The following is a 22,323-nucleotide window of genomic DNA, read 5'->3' on the forward strand; positions in this document are numbered from 1 at the left end:
CACATCAAGGGGACATTTCGAAGGAAATCTGTATGAGACCTCAGAGCAAATAGGCACTCAGCTATTTCCTTTCTAAAAAGGAAAAAAATTCTGCTTGTTTGGGTGCATGAACATATGTATAACAGCTTGCTCTAATCCTTTCCCCCATGCCTTGTTCCATTTTAAAGATAGAACAATCTAACACCCCAGTTTTTATATTATCTTCCACTTTAGGATTTTCACAGTATTTCTGGAAATTTTGCCTAAGCAGCATTACACCTTCTTTATTTCACAGGTATGCATAAAAAAGTAATATCCATTAACATTCTTCATGGCATTTTGATGGTAGGAAAAATATCTGAGTTTATTTTTAGGGAAAATCACATGGCAGAAAGAATAACAAATATTTGTGGTTGCCTTGGGAACTCAACTTCTAGATATTATGATTATGGAAAGGAGGAACAGATTTGGAGCTGGGGCAATTGGTTACCAAGTAATAGAACAGCAAGAGAACCTGCAAGAGAGTTAGAAAGAAGTAGATCTATGTAAAAAAAACAGGTGCCTTGTCAATTATTTTTTCTTTTTGTCTATCCTGCCTTCCTGAGAGAGGAATGTGATGGGATGCTTAATATAACCAAGTGATTTTCTTGTTCTCTCTCTCTCTCTCTCTCTCTCTCTCTCTCTCTCTGTGCGTGTGTGTGTGTGTGTGTGTGTGTGTGTGTGTGTGTAAAGGTCAAGTTACCAATTTGACCTTTTGCCAAATTGTCCTCAGAGGAGAAGGTTTCCAAGGGGAGGCACTGGAGCCAGGAAATCAAGCTTTTTGTATTCCTGGATCTTTCTTGGAACAGCTCATTATGTGTGACATTTACAGATGTAGCCCCAGCTGCTCAGGAGTGTAAGTTCCTCAGAATACACATGCTTTATAGGAGCATTAAAAGTGTCCTATGTGTTGGGAGGAGCACTGGGTGATGTATGGAAACCAATTTGATAATAAATTTCATATTAAAAAAATAAAACAATAAAACTCAAAAAAAAAAGTGTCCTATGCTGCTTGTTGCCAGCATTTCTAGCACTGATACTCACTAGCAGCTTGTTCCTCTGGCCAACCTCAGAGACAAGGGGACTTCTGTGAGCTCTGATGTCTTGTGCAGACAGTGGGACTAACTGTGGGGTTTGAAGGCCTGGAAGAGGATTCTAGTTTCATTCCCCAGTCACTCCAAGGCCTTGGTGGGCCCAGGATATGGAGGTTCTGTACTTGTATGGCCTTCTGAGTTGCATACGGCATTTGACTTGCTGTTCCCCCAGAAAACATTTGATGTACACCCCAAACACTCAGGGCCCGTTGGAAAGCACCCCTAGGCCTAATACTCTTTCTCTTGGAGCTGGCAGACAATGGAAGGAAAGAGTTACTTGGGGAAAGAAGTAAAGCTGGATGTCAGAGTGGGGTTAGGATTCAAGCATCAGGGTCTACAGGGCTCCAAGACTCTCGCCACTCCATTCCCACAGGACAAGATAGTGATGGGGTGTGTTATTGGGAGTTTAAGCCTAAGGGAGGGATATGTGTGAGGCATAGGTGACAAGGACTGGGTTAGGTTATCTGGGGTGATAGGGGCTGACAGGCCCATTTGGAGAAGTCAGAAAACACAGGTAACAGACTCTATTGCTGCATATAAGCTGGCAGGAACTGCTTTGATGAGGGCATAGTGCCAGCCCGCATGACTGGGCAGCCACTGTGGAAGTCATCCTCCCTGATTTCTCTTCCATTGCCAAAACTCAGCTCTTCTTTGATTCTGTCTCTGTGTCTCCTGCTGCACAGGATGCACTGGCTGGAAAACTCCCTTCTATTGTCACAAATTGTATTTGAGAGGGTTTCTTGTTCCAGGCCAACTCCACTGATCTCCTAAGAAAAAGAGGTAGAGCCGAATGTTCAAGCATTTGGATGAACCAAACCTCCAATCCTAGTTCTGCCTCTTACTAGCTATATCATCACCACAGGCAGGTAACTTAACTTTTCTGAGTCAGTGTTCTCAACCAGTACAATATGATTAATTTTGTATTGGTTTGTTCAGAGGGCTAAATGAGGTAATGCAAGCCCAACCGTGGCTCAAGCAGTGGTTGTTGGCGTAGTCTATTGTGGCCAAGATCATAAGGTCACAGGACATGAAAAGCAGCCACAAAACCCAACCTAGACATTTATGAGGCAGAAACCACCTGTGGTGGCCTTCTTAGAAGATGGCTATGTTAACTGGCCATACTTGACTGAAGGAAGTGGTAGGTGGTAGGTGGGGGGAGGGGTAGGAGGAGATAGAAAAGGGAAGAGTTAAATGAGTGTCAGTTCCTCCTAATAACGAAGAGCATAGTGTTCCCACCATCACACAGGCTTGTGCTTACATTCCAGCTCTGCACTTACTGTGTGACAATGAGCACATTACTAAACATCTGACCCCCAGTTTCCTCAAGTGCAAATTGGCCTAATGATATCTATAGTGTTGTGAAGATTTCATGGATGGTGCACGTAGTGTTTAGCATAGTGCCTGGTAACCAGCAAGCACATAACAAATGGTAACTGTGAGGATGAAACAGAGTTTTCCAGTGCTGCTCTTTCCATCCAAGGAGGCAGGAAGGAGACAGGGTGGGTACTTGGTAAAACTGGGTGCTGGTGAAGTGGATGTGGTATCTGAGAGCTTCATTTCTGGACCTCTCTTCTATATCCTGAGCCTTATGTCCTCCCACCCTGCTGCCCAGTGCCTGGGTGCTGCCAAAGTCCCTTTCCTCCAACCCATCCCAAGGGATAGTTTGTCCCTTGCCCTCCTCCTATACTGCCTCCAAACCCATGTTCTTTCTATTCAGCTTTTCCACAGCCAGGTTTGGGGAACACAGTCCATCTCAACATTTCACGTTAAGGTGTGAAGAACCACACAACTCCCTTCCACTTTAAGGCCCCAGAGTATTTCTTTACTCCCCTGAATTGGAAATGAGAATGAGAAGCAGTGGAGTAGAGAGTGTACTTTGAGCCCAAGGACTTCCATATTGCCCTGCAATATGGAGCCTGCAAGACAAGCCTGGAGGAAGGGCAGAATCAGCAGGGGAGGGAGAAGGTGTGGGTTTCCCTAACCTCCCTACAGCATCCCCTTTCTTTGCCTGAGAAGGCAAACCCTAATTCTAGAACTTGAAGCTGATGTTGCTTTCCGAAGAATAGGGTGACCCAGGACTGATACTCACCAAGCCAGGCTCAGTCCTAGATTCTAGCTTCCAATGTACTGTCAGCAGCAAAACCTGGTTCCCAAACCACCAAGTCTAGTGAGAAAAAGTATCAGCAAATGGTGAAGTGACAGGAATCTTTGTACCCACCCTAGACTTTTCTATCATGAGAAAAAGAAGAATCCTGGAAATTTGGGAAATTAAAACACTTTTCAACACCATTTACAGATGTAAAAAGCCTCTGGTTACTTGGGTATTGCGCATTTGCATATTTGATTTTATACATTGATTCAAAATGAAGTTATGGCCTTGCAAGCTATAATCATCATTATCATAATAATCATAATCATTGAATTTACCGTTCATATGGGAGTTTCTTAAAGATTATTCAGTTTAATTCTTTTAGCAACTCCATCAAATAGGTAGTACTGTTAATCCTCCTTTTTTTTTTTTTCAACGTTTTTATTTTATTTTTGGGACAGAGAGAGACAGAGCATGAACGGGGGAGGGGCAGAGAGAGAGGGAGACACAGAATCGGAAACAGGCTCCAGGCTCTGAGCCATCAGCACAGAGCCCGACGCGGGGCTCGAACTCCCGGACTGCGAGATCGTGACCTGGCTGAAGTCGGACGCTTAACCGACTGCGCCACCCAGGTGCCCCAATCCTCCTTGTACAGTTGAAGAAACAAAGACTGAGAATGTGACTTACTCAAGATCCCAGCTCCTGTAACCTCTGGGTGTTGTTTTGCTGTTGCTTTTTCATTTAGGTAGTCTGCTGCCAACTTTAGAATAATTCATGGAAAGGTGTGAGGCTATGGCTCTTTGGCTTTTCCAATGTGAAGCATAATAAGCTGCATTAATTTCCAGGAAAAGGGCTGAGAGAGAAAACAGGAGAATACATCTATGATTCATTGATACAACTTTTAAGGAAATTTGATAAGTCTAGAATTTCAAGCTTTCTTTTGACCATCTTCATTTTTTTTTCGAATCAAAGTTTAACCTATTGAAATAAATATACTTTTACTCTACCTAAACATGAAGCTCCACATGTCACAGGGCTTAGAAGGGTGGGTCTCCTAACTGATTGGAGGCAGTGAGTTCTATTTCTTATTTAAAGTCATAAATGTTTTAGAATAGGGAGGGAATGTTAAGATATTGTTTGTATGAAAATACAAAAGCATGAGATTGGAAGCTTGTTGCAGGGCTTTGGATGAGAACAAAGGAGGGAGAGTGAAAACCGACATTGTTGTATGAGTATAAGATAAAACCACCCTAGTCAGGTGGAAGCTTTGGATGAAGTATTTCTATTAAAAAGCAAAGACAGAAGCAAAATAAACTGTGAATGGAGTTTTCCAACTAAAGGAGGTCTTTGCAAACCAGATATTCTAATAATTAGTATTTCAAAGATACTATGCCAGCTTGGTCTTGGGGAAGTTGCTTAATCTGTTTCATTTGCGTTTTCCTTATCTGTAAAACAGGAACTAAAACAGTAGTTAACTTATAGTTCCTTTAAGAGTATTAAATGAGAAAAAAAATTTTTATGTGGTGTGCCTAGTACAGTGCTTGGCATGAAGATCACAGTAGATGTTGGCAACACTTTCCTTCATTACCCCCCACCCAAACCCTTTCAATTATGAAAGTTTGAAACACTGTAACTTTACCTAGATATTGATTGGAAATCTAATTTTCCAAAAATATATGAAAAATTCTTAATATTCCTCATAGATACTTTTTGCAAGTTAGAGGAGGATTTTAGTGCCCTTCTTCCATCTTCTTTGATTTAATTCTGATTCAAAAGAAAGATATGGCTAAGAAGTAGGAGAAATGAATAGTTGATTTAGGCATTAATAATCTTGAAGGAGGAAAACAAGGCAACCAGCACTTGGCCTCAATTTTTAGGAAGAAGGATTAAAAAAAAATCAGAAAAATGATAGGTGAGATCTCATGGTTAGATTTGCTAAAGAATATGGCTCAAAAGGATAGGAGTCTGAAAGTGATATAACCAACTAAATGAGCAATCAGATTATGTGATCAGAAGTAATCTTAATGGGTAAGGGAAGTGAAAGGCATTTAAAATACTTATTTGACCAGAGGGACCTTGATAAGGAGTTTAGAAATTAGGGGTGAGTTTAATTTTATTTTATATATTTCTCCATTTTCTCAAAATTTCTATGATCACCATGGCTTTTATAAAATAAAGTCCTCCCCCCCCCCACCCAAGGATTTGTACAATATAGAAAAAAGATGGCAAGTAGTCGAGAAGAACGTTTAGAAGCTAGGAGAATTCTTTTAAAAGTAGCATCCCTTGGGCTAAGTATCACTTGGAGATGAGGCGTGCAGGAAAAAATGCCAAAGATAACAAAAAAAGTTATTTTGATTACGGTTCAGTGCAAGACATGAACAGGAAGAGGGATTCACAATGGTAATGGATTATGCGAAAGAATTGGAACCTCTGAACTTCTATTTTGCTTGAGTCTAGAAAGATGCAGTTCAATCAATTCAAAGTGAAACATACCTCATTAAGAAGTCATTGAAACAGATGAGAAGTTATTAAGAGAGTCCATGATTTTTCTAAATGAATTTAAAGAACTTTATAGGCATGATGGTCTTTAAGTTCTCAGAGTTAGTAACCTAAATCATAAAATATGGGGAGGATAGGTTCAGGAAACTCCACATGAGGTTGATTCTTGGCACAGTCTTAAAATAAATATGGAAGATTTGTTAGCAACTAAAAAAGAAAGCCCCAATCACTTGAAACTGGCATGGATTTATTAAATCAAGTTATAGGGGCGCCTGGGTGGTGCAGTCGGTTGAGCGTCCGACTTCAGCCAGGTCACGATCTCGCGGTCCATGAGTTCGAGCCCCGCGTCAGGCTCTGGGCTGATGGCTCAGAGCCTGGAGCCTGTTTCCGATTCTGTGTTTCCCTCTCTCTCTGCCCCTCCCCCGTTCATGCTCTGTCTCTCTCTGTCCCAAAAATAAATAAACGTTGAAAAAAAAAATTTTAAATCAAGTTATATCAAATTGCCCCAATTAGGAAGATGCCCCAATTAGGAGGATGTTAGAGTTAATGAATTTGGAAGTCTCTCAAATTCATAGAAATAGTGTATTTTATTTCAGCAAGAGGTTCATAAAATTTTTTATAGAACATTTAAAACAAAACCAAAAAGAATAATATACCTCTATATACCCATTACCCATCTTCAACAGCTATCAATATTCTGAGATTTTTGTTTTCCCTGTTGCTCTCCCCTCCACCAGGTCTTTTTATTGTTGGTATTGGAATACTTTAAAGCAAATCCCAGATATAATATCATTTTACTTGTAAGTACTTCAGTATGAGAAAAATGTATAATATACAACAGTATGAGAAAGACATATGACGACGTCTTTCATGATATGCTTAAAGATGAGTTGGAGAAACATGGATTGGATAAGAACGAACTCAGAGGATTGGTATTAGTGTGAATCATGGCTAAATCATGTTGACAAACGGTTTGAAATCCACCTTGAGGAAAGGTTATAGGGGAACATACCACAAGGTTCTGCACTTGTCCCAGTATTATTTGGCACATTTTATCAATGATTTGGATGAAACCATAGGAAGCACATTTAGCAAATTTGCCAGTAATACACAGCTTTTAGTGAGAGTGCAATATATTACATAAAAGAATCAAGTGTCATCAAACCAGAAAGATGGGCTGGAGCCATAAGGCTGACATTTAAATGATATACACACCCCAAGAGAGAATCCTGACTTGGAGATAGTTTGTGTGAAAAAGATCTGTAGGTTTTACTGGACCGCAGTTTTCAATATGAGTATCTAAAGCAACTAGTCATACTAGGTGGCAGCAATTAAAGTTAAGTTTCCAAATCAAGGATATAATAACTTCACTCTCTCTGTAGTACTATTCTCAGTTCAGAGCAGTGTTTTGTCTTAATTATTTTTAATGTTTATTTATTTTTGAGAGAGAGAAAGACAGCACAAGCAGGGGAGGGGCAGAGAGAAAGGGAGAGACAGAGTCCAAAGCAAGCTCCAGGCTCTGAGCTGTCAGCACAGAGCCCAACACGGGGCTCGAACCCATGAACCATGAGATCATGACCTGGGCCAAAGTTGAACCGACTGAGCCACCCAGGTGCCCCCAGAGCAGTGTGTTTTGAGAGAGACATTAACAAACCAGAGGGCATCTAGTAGTGGGTAATTAGGGTGACATGAGATCTGGCAAGGTGAGACATGAGATCTGTAAATGTGGTTAATGGAACTGGGGTTATTTGTCCTCAAGAATGGGAAACTGAGTATCTTTGTGGATTAAAATTGTTAATGAAGAGAAGTAAACATACTGCATTGCATCATAGCTTAAAGCTGAAATCAGTGGGTGGGAGTTAGAATGAAACAAAACTTGCATCGTGATAAAGAGCTTCCTAGAGATTAGCCATGTCTGCCAAAAGCATGCACTACATGGACATGTATTTCTGTCAGTGGAGAAGGATACTGCAGAGGTTAAATACCCAGCTTTCAAGAATTCCGTAGAAGTAGATTTTCTGCTTAGAAGCAATTTGAAACCTTGGCTGCACATTAGAATTACCTGAGGGGTTTTGAAAATGACTAGTGCCTGAGCCCTAAGCCCAGAGACTCTGATGCAGTTTCTCTGGATGGGACTGGAAAAAGTTCTAGGAGATTCTCCTGTGCATTTGGGGCTGGGAACCTTGGAGTGCATGAACTCTAAGCTTCTTTCCACTTTGAGATTTTTTTTGATCTGAAAAATATGTACCACATTCATGGAGTATTAAAAAGTCAAAATGGTGGAAAGCCTAAAGATGACAGTGAAGTCAGACACAAAACTGAGCTCAGGGAAGAAAAGAGAATTGATTAAGCGAGACTGAAAGTGCCAGAGGCTACGAGGAGAGAGTGCATCTTAGAAGAGGGGGTGCCCCTGTCTTTGGTAAGAAGGTAAGAATGAGGCTGAGTGAGAATGGTAGAGGGGATGAGAGCATGACTAAAGAACATGGGGGTCTGAAGAAAAAGCTAAATTCAGGATGGTCCCGGGAAAACTGGGATGGTTGATCATCCTAAAATTGCCCCCTGGCCCCTAAATGAGGACAGCACAAGAGACCTTTTCTTATCTTAGTCCTCCCCCTCGCAGAGTGAAGCTGTGTTGTGTATACATCTGAGTGGGTCATACTGGCATAGTGAGCATCAGCAGAGGTTACAATGCATGCTCCCTCTAGCTGTTGGTTCCTGTCACGGGGTCTTGCTTGCCGGGCATCTTGCTGGGGTGCTAGTGTTGGGCTCACTTCCTTTGGGCTGCCTGCGAATCCCTTACCCTACCTCTCTCCCAAATCCCTGCTGAAACCTCTTAGAGTGATTTTGAACCTTGTTTCTCTGAAGAGCTTCCTAGAAGTTCCCTCACTGTTATTTCAGTCCCCCTCTCACCATGATGTTAAACAATCTCGAAGGTGACTTCCCAAATCTGGCTGGCTTCAGGGATAGTGAACAAGGGCTGCCTTTAAAAAGTAGGCTAGATGGGGCGCCTGGGTGGCTCAGTCGGTTAAGCGTCCGACTTCAGCTCAGGTCACGATCTCACGGTCCATGAGTTCGAGCCCCGCGTCGGGCTCTGGGCTGATGGCTCAGAGCCTGGAGCCTGCTTCCGATTCTGTGTCTCCCTCTCTCTCTGCCCCTCCCCCGTTCATGCTCTGTCTCTCTCTGTCTCAAAAATAAATAAACGTTAAAAAAAAAATTTAAAAAAAAAAGTAGGCTAGAGGGGCGCCTGGGTGGCTCAGTCGGTTAAGCGGCCGACTTTGGCTCAGGTCATGATCTCCTGGTCCGTGAGTTTGAGCCCCGTGTTGGGCTCTGTGCTGACTGCTCAGAGCCTGGAGCCTGTTTCAGATTCTGTGTCTTCCTCTCTCTGACCCTCCCCCATTCATGCTCTGTCTCTCTCTGTCTCAAAAATAAATAAACATTAAAAAAAAAATTTTTTTTTTAAATAAAAAGTAGGCTAGAGGTAGCTGAGGGATTCCCTATTAAGAACAGGCTAGAGGCATGCTGCTTTCACGATCTCTTTCTCATCAAAAGAGAAATATGGGTGGGAGATGTTGAGTCATTTACAAAAATAGCACAGAGGAAATCCCTCTGAAATCATAGGAGAAATGCCCAGAGTTGTGCTTTAAATATAAAGAATAAATTGGATGGTCTTCACTGACTGTACCCCTAGTACGCCTCACAAGTGCTGTGCAACTATTTTTTTAAATATCCACCATTGACTAGGGTGTAGTTAGAGTGCATTATGAATTAAAGCAGTAGTTTTCAAAGTATGATTCCTGGAGTAGCCACAGCAGCGTTACCTGGCAACTTATTAGAAATGCAAATTCTCTGGCTTCACCCAAGACATAGTAAATCAGTAACTCTGAGCATAGGGTCCAGCAGTTTTGTTTTAACAACACACGTAGGTGATTTTGAGTGGGTTTATGGTTGAGAACTGGATTACAGAAACTGTGTCTTTAGAATGTTCTCTAAAGGACTTGCCCAGAGCCTGCCCTTTGACGTAGGCAAACTGCAAGCCAAAGGAACTTCAGTTCTAACCACCGAGCCAGGGTGGGGGTGGGGTTAGTATTTTGCTTAGTAAAATAGGTCATGTGACAGGAGAGAAAAACTACAAACAGGGAAGAGTAAAATCAAATAGAATCAGAGTGATAAAGCAGTGGACAATCCAATTAATTCATGTCATTACAAAATTCGAAAGTCATTATTCAAATGACTATAATTATGAATACATACCTACATAAAAAGGAATTGTATGATATGAATTGGATTTTTAAATATGCTGTATTTTGTTTCACCTTGGAGATGTGATTTATTGTGAGAACATTATATAGTAGGTTCTGGTCAGTCCTCAATTGAAGGTCTATGTTGACAGGAAAATGGAAGAAACGTGCTGAATTTTAATAATTCAGCTGATTTAATAATATCAGCTAAAAGATAATTTAGCTGCTACAGGTTTATTTTCTTGGAGTTACTTGGTAAAGAATCACAGATACCAAAAATGTGAAAAAGTTACGATCTTAATCATAACCATATCAGCCACAACAATAACAATCATAACTACAATTGCCATTTATTGAGTGCCTATACTGTGTGCACACACTGCTGTGTGCTTGGCACTAGGGATGAAGTTGTGGACAAGCAGACATGGTCCTTGCCCTCTGAACCAGTGGTTCCCAACCTCGGCTACACATTAGATGTACCAGGGAGCCATTAAAAGATTGCAATGTGTAGGCCCCACCTGCAGTAATCCTGATTTAATTTGTCTGGGGTGGAACGCAGGAGTTGGTATTTTCTCCAGTGAATTTAATATGCAGCCAGCATTGAGGCTGGTGTGGTGGAATACTTACGTATGTAGATAATTAATTACGATAGCTTTAAGTGATAGAAAAGTTTCGAGTGTCATGCAGAGTGCCTGCTAGAGTGAGTTCACAAAAGGGTTCCCTGAGGCGTCCTTGAGGGAGTCACTTTCAGTTGGGATCTGAAGGCTGAGTAGAAAATAGCTAAACAAAGGAAGTGGGAGGAGAATGTTCCAGGCAGAGTAAAAAAATTGTGCCAGGACCTTGTAGCAGGGGGAGAGTGGTGAAGTGAGGCTGAGGGGAGGCAGAGTGAGGGGAAGAGTGGTGATAAGAGAGTCTAGAAACCCAGAAAGGGTAGAGCATGCAGAACCTATGGCTTGCATGAAGGTTTCTGGTTTTTATTCTAAAGTAATGGGAAGCTCTGAAGTGTTTTAAGTAACTAGTGGGTGATGTGATCATATAGGCACCTTGAAAAGATCACTCTGGCTTCAGTATAGAAAGTAAATTGTCGAGAGGCAAGAGTGGATGCAGGGAGATGAGTTAGGAGACTGCTGTGGGAGGTGGTGGTGGTTGGACTAAGGAGGTGGCAGTGTGATGGAGGGGGATGGGGAGGCATCAGAATCTTTGGGAGGCAGGACCCAGGACAAGACACAAAGTCTCAGAAAAATTTCCTGAATAAATGGGTTGTTTGGGTGTGAAGGGTGAGGGTGAAGAAGAAATGGAGGATGATGCTGTTCTTGGTATCACAACTGGGTGAGATCTCAGTAGAGATGTTCACTGAACTATAAATGTTGAACTATGGGAAGTCGGAGGAAGAACAGGTTTGGGGGGAGGGGAGAAACATGCATTCTGTTTGAGTAGAATGGGTTTGAGGTGTCTGTGAGTCATCCAAGCTGAAAGGGCAAAGAGGGAGCCAAAAAGTCAAGAATATGTATATCTGGACTAAACATAAGTTAAACTATTTCCCACACATTGACAGTAGTAACTGAGGCCATGGGGTCCGTTGGGATCACTCTAATCACTCTTTTCATACAGAGCTCACTACATCTTCACATCAACTTCCCAAAGTAAGTGATGGATGTTTTAAAAATTTTAGTCTAGAAAATGAAGATTTAGAAAGTTAGAAAGTTTAGAAAACCCAAGTCACACAACTAGTAAGATGCAGAGTTGAGAGTTTATCCTATGAGATTATTACATAGTCATAAAAAAGGAGATGCATTACTACTTAATCATACTCTCTTTAATCAGAATGACTCATTGCCAGAGACAATGTAGAGTTAACTTGCTTAGAAAGAACCAGCCAAATGTGGAGTTCCTTCTATTAAAAACCTATCATTTAGGGCTATTATTCTTTGTAATTTAGTGAGAAAATATTCCATGGAGTTTATGACTAAGCACTGGGATCCAGATTTGGGATTTACTACCCAAACATTTGTCTTCTTGCTTCCTACAGTACATGCAGACTGAAGTTGAGGTTTCCTGGCAGCTCACTAAAAATAGTCAGAACCATGGAGTTGAGAAGTAAAACATTTGAAATATTCGAGCCCCCCACCCTTTTTCTTGATGGAAAATGTTGTATACTAAAAATTCAAATCAATCTTATCCATTCATTTATTCAACTGAACTGATAGATGGAGTATTGACATAGGCCAGACCCTTTGCTGGTTTCTAAAGATCTAAAAGATACTCTGGGGCGCCTGGGTGGCACAGTCGGTTAAGCGTCCGACTTCAGCCAGGTCACCATCTCGCGGTCCGCGAGTTCGAGCCCCGCGTCGGGCTCTGGGCTGATGGCTCAGAGCCTGGAGCCTGTTTTTGATTCTGTGTCTCCCTCTCTCTCTGCCCCTCCCCCGTTCATGCTCTGTCTCTCTCTGTCCCAAAAATAAATAAACGTTGAAAAAAAAATTTATAAAAAAAAAATAAAAAAAAAATAAAAAAAAAATAAAAGATACTCTGTGTTCTCAGGGCACTTATTCTCATGGAGGAAACTGACACAAGTTAAAGGCCATTGTAGCACTGTGCACGGGTGCCATGAGACAGATGCAGAGGAAGGGCCAGAGGCTTTCAGGAAGACTTTCTGGAAGCAGTGACACATAAACTGCTTATTCTCTCTCAGCCTCCATTTCCCCAGAAGATAGTTAGATAAAGAAGTGAGAGGAAAGAATAGTGTTTTAGACCGAAGAAAGAAGCAGAAACATTGTGTAAGGCATAAGGATATGAAAAAGGGCCAGTGTAGAAACTAACACCTTGAAGTATACCGGGGGACATGGCCTCCAAACTGTTGTTAAAGAGTTTTGCTTTTATTTTGAGATATTGCTCAGAGAATCAGAAGTTCACACTGGTGGGATTGTAGAATCAGGTTTGCATTTTTAGGATGTTCATGCTGGCTCTAAAGTAGAAAATGGACTGGAAGGGGAAGAGCCTGGATATGAGAGGGCCTCTATAGAAGCTGTTGTAGAAGTCCAGGCAAGAAGAGATAAATGAAAGGATTTGAGAGATATTTAGTGGGTAGAATCAATAAAACTTGGAGCTTGATCAGAGGGAGAAGAAGGAGTTTAGGGACACTGGTGGTATGGTGGTGACCTTCACTGAGCAGATTACAGAGAAAAATTAGTGTGGGGAAGACAGTTAAGTTTTAAACGTGGTGATTTTGGCTGTAGAACATTAAAGCAAATATGTCCAGTAGGTGGCTAGAATTACAGATTTGGAGCTTAAGAGCAAGTTCTGGACTGGAGATAATAGATGAGAGAGTCATCTCCATACAGATTAGGGAGTCATCTCCATACAGATTAGGGAGTCATCACCCTTGAGTTGAGTGTATGTATATAAAATGAAATGAGCCAAGGTTCTCAGAACACTATGAAACATCCCTATTCAAAGGGTATGGTGAGAAAGAAGAGCCAGTAAACCAGGGGTCAGAGAAATAGGAGGACTATTACAAGAGAGCCTGGTGTCATGGAAGCCAAGAAAGGAGAGACTTTATGTAGTAAGAAATTAACAGTGTCAAAGTCTATAGGAAATGTAAATACTGAGAAGCATCCATTGACTGTTTCTGTGAGTGGCTTTAGTGGGATGGTGGGACAGAAGCCAGGTGTGGTGGATCAAGGAGGGAGTAGGTTGTGAGGAGGTGGAATTTAGGAATGCCCAGAGTATACCGAGAAAAAAAAAACAAGTTAGAGGAAGTCACATCTTAAGAACTGCTGGGGCATGACGGGTCAGGTCACTGGAGATGCTGGAGGGAAAGAGCTGGAGGCAAGAGAAGTGGAATGAACATACCAGTAACCATATAAAAATCTAAGAAGAGAGGAAGTGGCCTTTCCCCACCCAGTCCTGAGAGAATAGGTAGAGGGTGGGCCCAATAGTTTCTTTGTTATCTAACTTAACTATCCCATCCCTAAAGATGGGTCTACCAATGTGTCATTCCCAGAGGTCAGTTCTAGGCAACAAAGACTTTCCCAAAAGGTGGAGTAAAATTTTCCTTTTCAACTCAAGTGTTCCCCAGAGTACTTGGGTTTTCAGGAATTTCTTTAAAGAGTTTGAACTATTTTAGCCATAATTTCCAAGGACCATAATGTACGCTTCCTTTTTTGTGGTATGCTGAGGTAGAGACACTTTCCCTTTCATTCAGAACAATATTATAACTCCAAAGAAGAGAAAGCATATGGAATCACTCTTGTCTGCTTTGGCCCCCCAAGTCTGTTTCCTTGTCTGGCTGCACTCCTCCTACCTCTGTAAGTCTAAGCAAGTAAGATAGCAGACTGTATGGGTGTGAGCAAGAAGTCAATAGAATGTGCTGTACACATGCCTTTGGTGGTCTCTGCGTTGCATCCATATTCTACAGACAGCCTGTATCTTAAAGGGAAAGACAATCTATTTCGCTTTACGGAATAAAAAGAATGACAATCCCATGAAACTCAACATGCAAATGATGAGTGTATAAGGCATAATACCCACTGATTGTTTAACAATGATCAGCTCATTTTTTACCCTGTTAGTTGTGGCAAGACAGCTTGGTGGACATGAAATCATAGTCAGGGAGGTTAGTCTCATTATCTTAGAGGGGTCATCCTTCATCACTATGGAGAAAGAACTTTCAGGGAAGTGGCATACTTGATTCCATGGCGAAGGCAGCTTTCCCCCAGACCATGCTGGAGACACACCATGCTGTCTGATTCTTTTAGTTGCCATTTCACTCCTCACAGATGACTCCACCTCACCATATTTACAAATTCTTTCTTCATTCAGGGTACAAAATTGAGTAGGACACCACTTTCTTAGTTGTATTCTGGATTTGAGGAAATACTTAAGTCACAGGACTGAACATACACTTAAGATAAAAAAAAGTGTGGGCAATTTTGGTAGGACCTGCTCTCATCTGGTTATGTGTTGGTCTTACTAGTTTTACCCTAGAAGGACACCCCTTTCTCCAAGATCCAGGGACCTTTCTGTAACCCCTCCTGCCTTCCGCCTCCCTAAGTGAATACAGAAAATAAACTAAAAAAATCTGGGGGACTCTTAGGTTGTCCTTCCCAAATATCAGTTGTATCTGTTACACCCTTGACAGGAACTAGATACTTATTCAACTTAAGATTGAGTTCTCACATAAGTATCTAAAGTGCAGACATTCTGTGTTGCTGGTTAAAGAGAGAGCCAGCTGCTTAATACTGATGATCTGTGATGGTTACCAGAGAATTTAGAAACTTGACTATATCTTATCCAGAGAGGTGTTCCCTCTTGTATTTACATAACAGCAGAGGTACCTAAGAGGAGATGCCAAATTTCCCTCAAAATAAAGCTCTGAATCCACCCAAAGTTCTGCCTCAAAGAATACAAAAGAGATTAAATGACCTGAGAAGAATGAATGAGTGGGGATCCAGAGGTGGCTACTTGGCCTCATCAAGGTTGGTCAGTGGGTAGCAGGGTGGCAGTGAGCAGAGAATCCGTAAAGTCAGCATCAAACCACCAATGCAAAACTTCCCATTTACTCATTCCCTAACTTCTGGGCTCCTAGCATCTTTGCCACTTTACTCTAAACTGGAAACCCTCTGTAAATATTTCTTCTTCAACTCAAAGCCTCTGGGTTTTCAGGAATTTCTATTAAGAATTTTAAATTACTCAGGGAAACGAGGAGGGAAGGGGAAGAGGAAGGAGGAGAAGGAGGGAGGAAAAGGAGAGAGGGAAGGAGTAAGGAAGGTCATGTGGTAAAATATTTTAAGAATTGCTTGGTGCAGAAGGGAATCAACATGCAGACCTGGGACTGCTGTCCTTGAGAGGACCTGCTTGCTGGGTTGAATCCCTTTGATCGTGTCTGGGGGCTTGGGTTTCAGAAGAGTTGTCACCATTCTGAGGATTGGTGGGGATGGCTTGCTGTGCTTGTGCTGTGCAGGTAGCGTGGTTTGTGCTGAGCCCCTGCTTTCCTTCTGGGAAAGGAATTCCGTCTGGAATATTGGTGTATGCTGAATTGAAGGTGCCTATGTATCAGCTCCCAGTGATAGCCCTGGGCACTGGGTCTCTGGTGAGCCTCCCTGGTAGGCAATATTTCACATATGTTGTTCTAACTCATTGCTGGGGGAATTAAGTATGTCCAGTGGTCTCCACTGGGAGAAGACTCTTGAAAGCTTGTACCTGTTTTCCCTAGACGTAGTCCCATGCTTTTTTTTTTTTTTTTGTCTTTGCTGATGCTTCATATCCTTTCACTGTAATAAATCTTAAGCCATGAGTATGACTATATGCTGAGTCCTGAGTCCTAGCGAATCCATATTCTTCCAGAGATGTCTATGCCTTTATCCAATGGGAACATACTGTACATATTGCTCCACATTTTGCTTTGCATATATAAAATATTTTGAAGACAGTTTGTATCAACATTCGTAGATCAAAATCTTTTTTTTCATGCCTGAATATTATCTGCTGTGTTTTAGAATTTTAATATCCAGACCCCAATTAATGGACCTTTGTCATTTTTAGTCTTGCTATTACAAATCATGCTGCACCAAACATCCTTATACATTCATCTTTTCATATATTCATAAGTATCATTAGCAGGTTAAATTTTTAGAAGTAGAATTCTTAGGTTACAGGATATGTACACTTCACTCTTTCATACATATTACAAAATTGCCACCCACCAAAGTTGTATGAATTTTTACTCTCACCAACATGTAAGAAATGCCTGTTTCCCCACTTCCTTGTTATTTCCTTGTTGATAAATAGACTTTCTCTATTGAATTTCCTTACTGAAAACTCACCCTTGTTAGGTATACAGTTCTATGAATTTTAAACAAATGTATATAGTCATCTAACTACCCCCACAATCAAGATACGGAGTATTTCCATGATCTCAGAAAGTTCCCTCATGACCTTTTGCATTTTGTAGTCAGTCCTCTGTTCCTGAACCTCTACCCATTGATCTGATTTCTGTCCTTAGTTTTGCCTTTTCCAGAATACTGTATAAATGAAATCCTACAGTATATAGCCTTTTTGAGTCTGGCTTCTTTCACCTAGCATAATGCTTTTGAGATTCATTCATGTTGTTGCATTTATCAGTAGTTTATTCCTTTTTTGTTGCTGAGTAGAATTACACTGTATGATTGCGTCATAATTTGGGTACATTCACTAGTTGATGGGCATTTGGGTTATTTTGAGTTTTGGGTGATGTTACAAATACTTAGGTACAGGTTTTTGTGTAGGCTTATGTATTAACTCTCCTTGGATAAATACTTAAGAGTGGGGTTGCCTGGTCATATGGCAATTATATGTTTAACTTCATAAAGGACTGCCAAACTCTTTCCAAAGTGGCTGTGCCATTTTGCATCCCCAGTAGCAATATGAGAGTTCTAGTTGCTCCACATCCTTGCCAACATTTGGTATTGTCAGTATTTTTTTGGGGGGGGGCATTCTAATAAGCATTTAGTAATGTTATCAAATAAAAAAAACTTTTCTATTCTGATAAGTGATAAAAGTTATCCCATTTTTTCATTTGCATTTCTTTAATTAAGGACACTGAAAATACATTTAATATATTAAGAATATATTTCTTTGAAGTGCCTATTCATGGTTTTTGCTTATTTTTCTATTAGATAGGTTGATCATATTCTTAATGATTTTTAATGACTCTATATATTAAGGAAACTAACTGGTTCATAGCTGTTACAAACATTTTTCGTACTTTGTAACTTTTTACCTTGTTTATGGCATATTTTGCTGCAGAAATATTTTTATGTTGCTTCTGACTTTTATATCTCATGGGTGCAAAGATGTGGAGATAGAAATGAGAGAATTTATGAATGTAAGGTATAGAACACAGGGGACTGTAAGTCTAGGTAACCTGAGTGAGTCAGTTTACTCCACCTTGCCTCTGACCCCCTACTCTGGTGATATATGGCCAGTACAGATTTTCATAGTCTTTGTCACTGGCTGAAACTAACCAAAGCTTATTGACAAATGCAGCTGCTCTGAGAAAGGGCAGAGTCCCCAGGGTGCATTTCTTCAATTCAGTTGTGGAAGAGGATTCATTTAGTGAAAGCAATGTGCTTAGTGCAAAGACCATCAATACATGAGATTGTTACACTTGTTGGCTGGGACACAGGGAATTCCTGTCTGCAGTCTCAGTGATGTCACTTTGCTGGAAACAACCCTCTTCCTTGCCAGCCCTATACTTGAATATGGGATTCCATGATGACCACAAAGACTTATTGTGCTCCATGCAGTCTATGGGCAAAATAATTCAGGAGAAGCCAGAAGGGGTGTGGGTGAGGTGGTAGATGGTATGGTGGGAGGAAGTAAGGAGAAGAGCGAGGAAGGAGACTCCTTTGCTTCCTTATTTCTCATACATAGAGCCCCTATTGGCATTTGATTTTTGCAGTCATTAACAATTTTTCCAGTCAGGCACACCAAATGCAAAGTCAGTTACTTGCTGCTAATCTGAAAAGAGCACAGCTCACAGCAAGAGCCTTGGAGAGGGGAACATGGGGGTGGCAGAATCCAATTTGCAGGAAGAGCTCAGCACCCCTACTCGCATTTCCACTGCCTGAGTGTCCCTAGCTGGGCTCCTCTTGCCCAAAGCTGAGCCTCAGATGGGGCTCACTCAGGACCAGCCAAGCCACTTTGTTAAGATAAATGTGCTCCTTTTCTAAAGAGTTGTGGGCTGAAATTAACCAGCTAATTAACATTTCAAAGATTAGGAATAAATGATCATAAATAGAAGCAAATAGCTTCCTCTGAAGTCTGTGGTTCAAGGGATCAGTAGGACAGGGCATGGGTAATTTACTCAATTAATCATCTCTCCCTCTCTTTCCATTCCCATCCTCCACCTCTCCCTTCCCCTCTTATTCTCTGGATCTGTCTTCTTGCCCATGTCTCCCAAGCCTGGGTCAATCGTGTTTTCCCTCCCTCTCCTTTGCCTTTTGCCCTTTAACTAACTAGTCATCATTGAGGCCTTTCAGTTTATTTTTAGCATTTGTGTATTTGTTGACATTGTACTGACTTCCTTGACTTAAAAACACAGGAAAAAACCCCACCAAATTAAACAGCTTTGTCCTCAAATTTGACTCTGGATTTATTAATTGGGAAAATATGGGGGGTGTGAGATGAAATATGATCTTTCCATTTGAACAGAACTTGGGGTGTGTTCTTTTGCATTGAGTCAAGGAACGAAGCTGAGTAATTAATTTCTACATGTCCCTAATGCAGAGCAATGGCTGAGGCAGTGGAGTGGACATGAGAGACTTGGATCGAAACACTCTCTGCCATTTGCCACATGTCTGTATGTATGACTTTGAGGGGCACCAGGGTGGCTCAGTCAGCTAAGCGTCTGACTTTAGCTTAGGTCATGATCTCATAGTTTGTGGGTTAGAGCCCCATGTCAGGCTCTGTGCTCACAGCTCAGAGTCTGGAGCCTGCTTCAGGTTCCTCTCTCTCTCTGCCCCTCCCCACCCCCCCAACAAACCAACAAACCAACAAACAAAATGTATGACTTTGACCAAGTCCCCTTAACTTCTTGGGGAATTACAATCTCAGCCTCTGCTACTTAGCTCCAAGCTTCTGACTCCTAGGGACCAAAGACTCTATTTTAAAGGTAAAACATTGTCTGTTTTCACCTGTGACAACAGTCCAGACCACTCTTATAGCCAAATCCTTAAAGTCAGTCACTTTTCACTTCTGGATAATGGGACTGGCTCCCACATACAGCACCAGTACTATGTGCCAAGCACTGTACTAAGCCTCAGTCATGTGCTGCAGAGTAGGACAGTGGTTAAAAGCCTGGCCTCTGGGTCCAGAATACCTGTGCTTACTTCCTGGTCCCAACATTTACATCGGTGTAACTTTGGGCAACTTACTTAGCTTCTCTGTGACTCACTTTCCTCACCTGTAGAGTGACAGTAATGATGATAATAGTACCTACCTGTAAATTGTGAGCTTATTTAGAAAAAGGGTCTTTGCTAATGTAATTAAGGATCTTGAGTTCATTCTGGATTTAGGGTGGGCCCTACATCCAATCACTGGTGTCCTATAAGAGAAAAGAGAGGGAAATGTAGCACACACAGACACAGGGGAAAAGGCCATGTGCAGGCAGTGATTGGAGAGATGTAGCCACAAGCCAAAGAATACCAGGAGCCACCAGAAACTGGAAGACGCAAGAAAGAAATCTCCTCCAGAGACTTTGGCCCTGTTGACACCTTGATTCTGGACTTCTGCCTTCCAGAATTGTGAGAGAATAAGTTTCTATTGCTTTAAGTCACCAAGTTTGTGGTAGTTTGTTGTTGATAGCCCTAGGAAATTGATGCAGATGATAATAGTACATCTACTTCAGAGGATTGTTGTGAGGGTTAAATGGGTGGCTATATTCAAAGTGCTAAGAGCAGAATCTGGAGTACAGTGAAGGCTCTTGAAGTATAGGCTGCTATGTATTGTTTGCTCATCGAATCTTACCTAGCAACCCTATGAAGTAAGTACTATTATGGACCCCATTTTGCACATGAGGAAGTGGACACTCAGAGAGGCTGAGCAAAGGTGAGCTTGTCTGGGCTCTGCTATATCTTGAGCCACTCTTCAGACGTTTGTGGAGTTTAGCATTCTGCTCATGGATCATGGTGACTATTGGCTCAGTGAACCCTCATGATGATGTTCTCTCAGCAAAGATTCTCTGGTCCTGATCCACCAAGGCCAGAAGGTATAGAGAAGACCTCCCACGTGATAGTATTTATTCCTCCTGGATCCATCTCACCTGGTCTTGGCACAGTCTTTTCTTCAACAGAGCCAGGTCTGCCTATATTTGGTTGTGTGATTGTGCTGTGACCTGACCTCATTGGGGTAGCCTCAGCACCTCATCACAAGAGGCAGGTGTGTGCTGCCTAAAAGGCCACATCCTCCCTTTCCAGGGACTTTAAAGGCCCTTGATGATTTCTTATTTACCTTACGGTGCTGAGTGTAGATAATACAAATGACTAGAAATAAGTCAGATCTCTTAGAATAAGGCAAAACCTTGCTGGAACCTGCAAGGTCCTATAAGCAAGCAACCCAGTTACCCACCTGACAATCTTTTATTATTCTCCCCTGCATCACTCTTCCAGTCACACTGACCTCATGACCAGGCACTGTCTCACCCTCAGGGCCTTTGCACATGCAATTCTGGTTGCTTTAAATGCTCTTGCTCAACAGGTATGCATGCTTTCTTTTCACATCTTTGACTGTCATCAATATCACCATCTCAGAGAGACCTTTCATAATAAACTTATCCTTTATCTTCACCTTTCCTGCTTTTTTCTCCTCCTTCCTTAGCCCTTATGGTTATGTAATATACTCTAAATTTTACTTATCTTGTTTATTGTCTTTTCTTCCAGACTAGGATATAAGCACCATGCGGATGGGGATGCTTATCTGTTTTGTTCATTGCTGTAGCATAGAGCCTAGGGCAGGTCTAGTGCACAGTATAATACATTCCATAAATATTGAATGACTAATTGAAAAAACAAATGAAGCATAGCCCCTCCCCAAATAGCTATAGACCCCCCAAACAAATGGCTCAATCCATTAAGTATCCAGAAGCAGCACATGGAGAGAGAACTACTGGAACAATTGAGCTTTGAAGCATATGGATGGGAACATAGCTTCCTATTGAGCTTGATTTTATTTTTTTAATTTTTATTTACTTTGTTATTTTATTTTTTAAATTTACATCCAAGTTAGTTAGCATATAGTGCAACAATGATGTCAGGAGTAGATTCCTTAATGCCCCTCACCCATTTAGCCCATCCCCCCTCCCACAACCCCTCCAGTAACCCTCTGTTTATTCTCCATATTTAAGAGTCTCTTCTCTTTTGTCCCCCTCCCTGTTTTATATTATATTTGCTTCCTTTCCCTTGTGTTCATCTGTTCTGCGTCTTAAAGTCCTCATATGAGTGAAGTCATATGATATTTGTCTTTCTCTGACTGACTCATTTCGCTTAGCATAATACCCTCCAGTTCCATCCACATAGCTGCAAATGGCAAGATTTCATTCTTTTTGATTGCCGAATAATACTCCATTGTATACATATACCACTTCTTCTTTATCCATTCATCCATCGATGGACATTTGGGCTCTTTCCATACTTTGGCTATTGTTGATAGTGCTGCTCTAAACATTGGGGTGCATGTGCCCCTTCGAAAAAGCATACCTGCATCCCTTGGATAAATATCTAGTAGTGCAATTGCTGGGTCGTAGGGTAATTCTATTTTTAATTTTTTGAGGAACCTCCATACTGTTTTCCAGAGTGGCTGCACCAGTTTGCATTCCCACCAGCAAAGAGGTGGTGACAAAGAGAGGTGACAT

The 22,323-nt window shown here is 41.5% G+C and overlaps 1 protein-coding gene and 1 long non-coding RNA gene across 12 annotated transcripts in view; one reads left to right on the forward strand and one right to left on the reverse strand.

Annotated features, from left to right (window-relative positions):
* ENTPD1 (ectonucleoside triphosphate diphosphohydrolase 1) overlaps positions 1 to 22,323 on the forward strand; it is a 131,035-nt gene that overhangs the window by 57,796 nt on the left and 50,916 nt on the right. For 4 of the 10 annotated variants that reach the window (XM_023240785.2, XM_045040491.1, XM_019813614.3 and 1 more), the window contains exon 1: positions 20,616 to 20,772. The exons of 2 other annotated variants lie outside the window; for them this stretch is intronic. In XM_023240785.2, coding sequence (XP_023096553.1) covers positions 20,628 to 20,772 — 145 coding nt within the window. In that variant the 5' untranslated portion in view covers positions 20,616 to 20,627. Of the gene's footprint in view, positions 1 to 20,495; positions 20,523 to 20,564; positions 20,773 to 22,323 lie in introns of those variants that run through there. 4 more of the 10 variants (XM_023240784.2, XR_002736887.2, XM_045040493.1 and 1 more) reach the window with 3 other exon arrangements.
* Positions 323 to 21,714, reverse strand: LOC109492608. 2 transcript variants are annotated; one of them, XR_006587191.1, is made up of 6 exons: positions 20,737 to 21,714; positions 19,915 to 20,019; positions 14,499 to 14,796; positions 3,889 to 4,054; positions 3,202 to 3,276; positions 323 to 1,879 (listed from the first exon to the last, which is right to left on the reverse strand). It is a non-coding gene; the product is annotated as an uncharacterized LOC109492608 (long non-coding RNA). The 2 variants fall into 2 exon arrangements; XR_002146534.2 differs by lacking the exon at positions 14,499 to 14,796 and having other exon boundaries at positions 20,737 to 21,710.

Source organism: Felis catus, chromosome D2, assembly GCF_018350175.1.
Source record: "Felis catus isolate Fca126 chromosome D2, F.catus_Fca126_mat1.0, whole genome shotgun sequence".
In the NCBI taxonomy this organism is placed as follows: Eukaryota; Metazoa; Chordata; class Mammalia; order Carnivora; family Felidae; genus Felis; species Felis catus.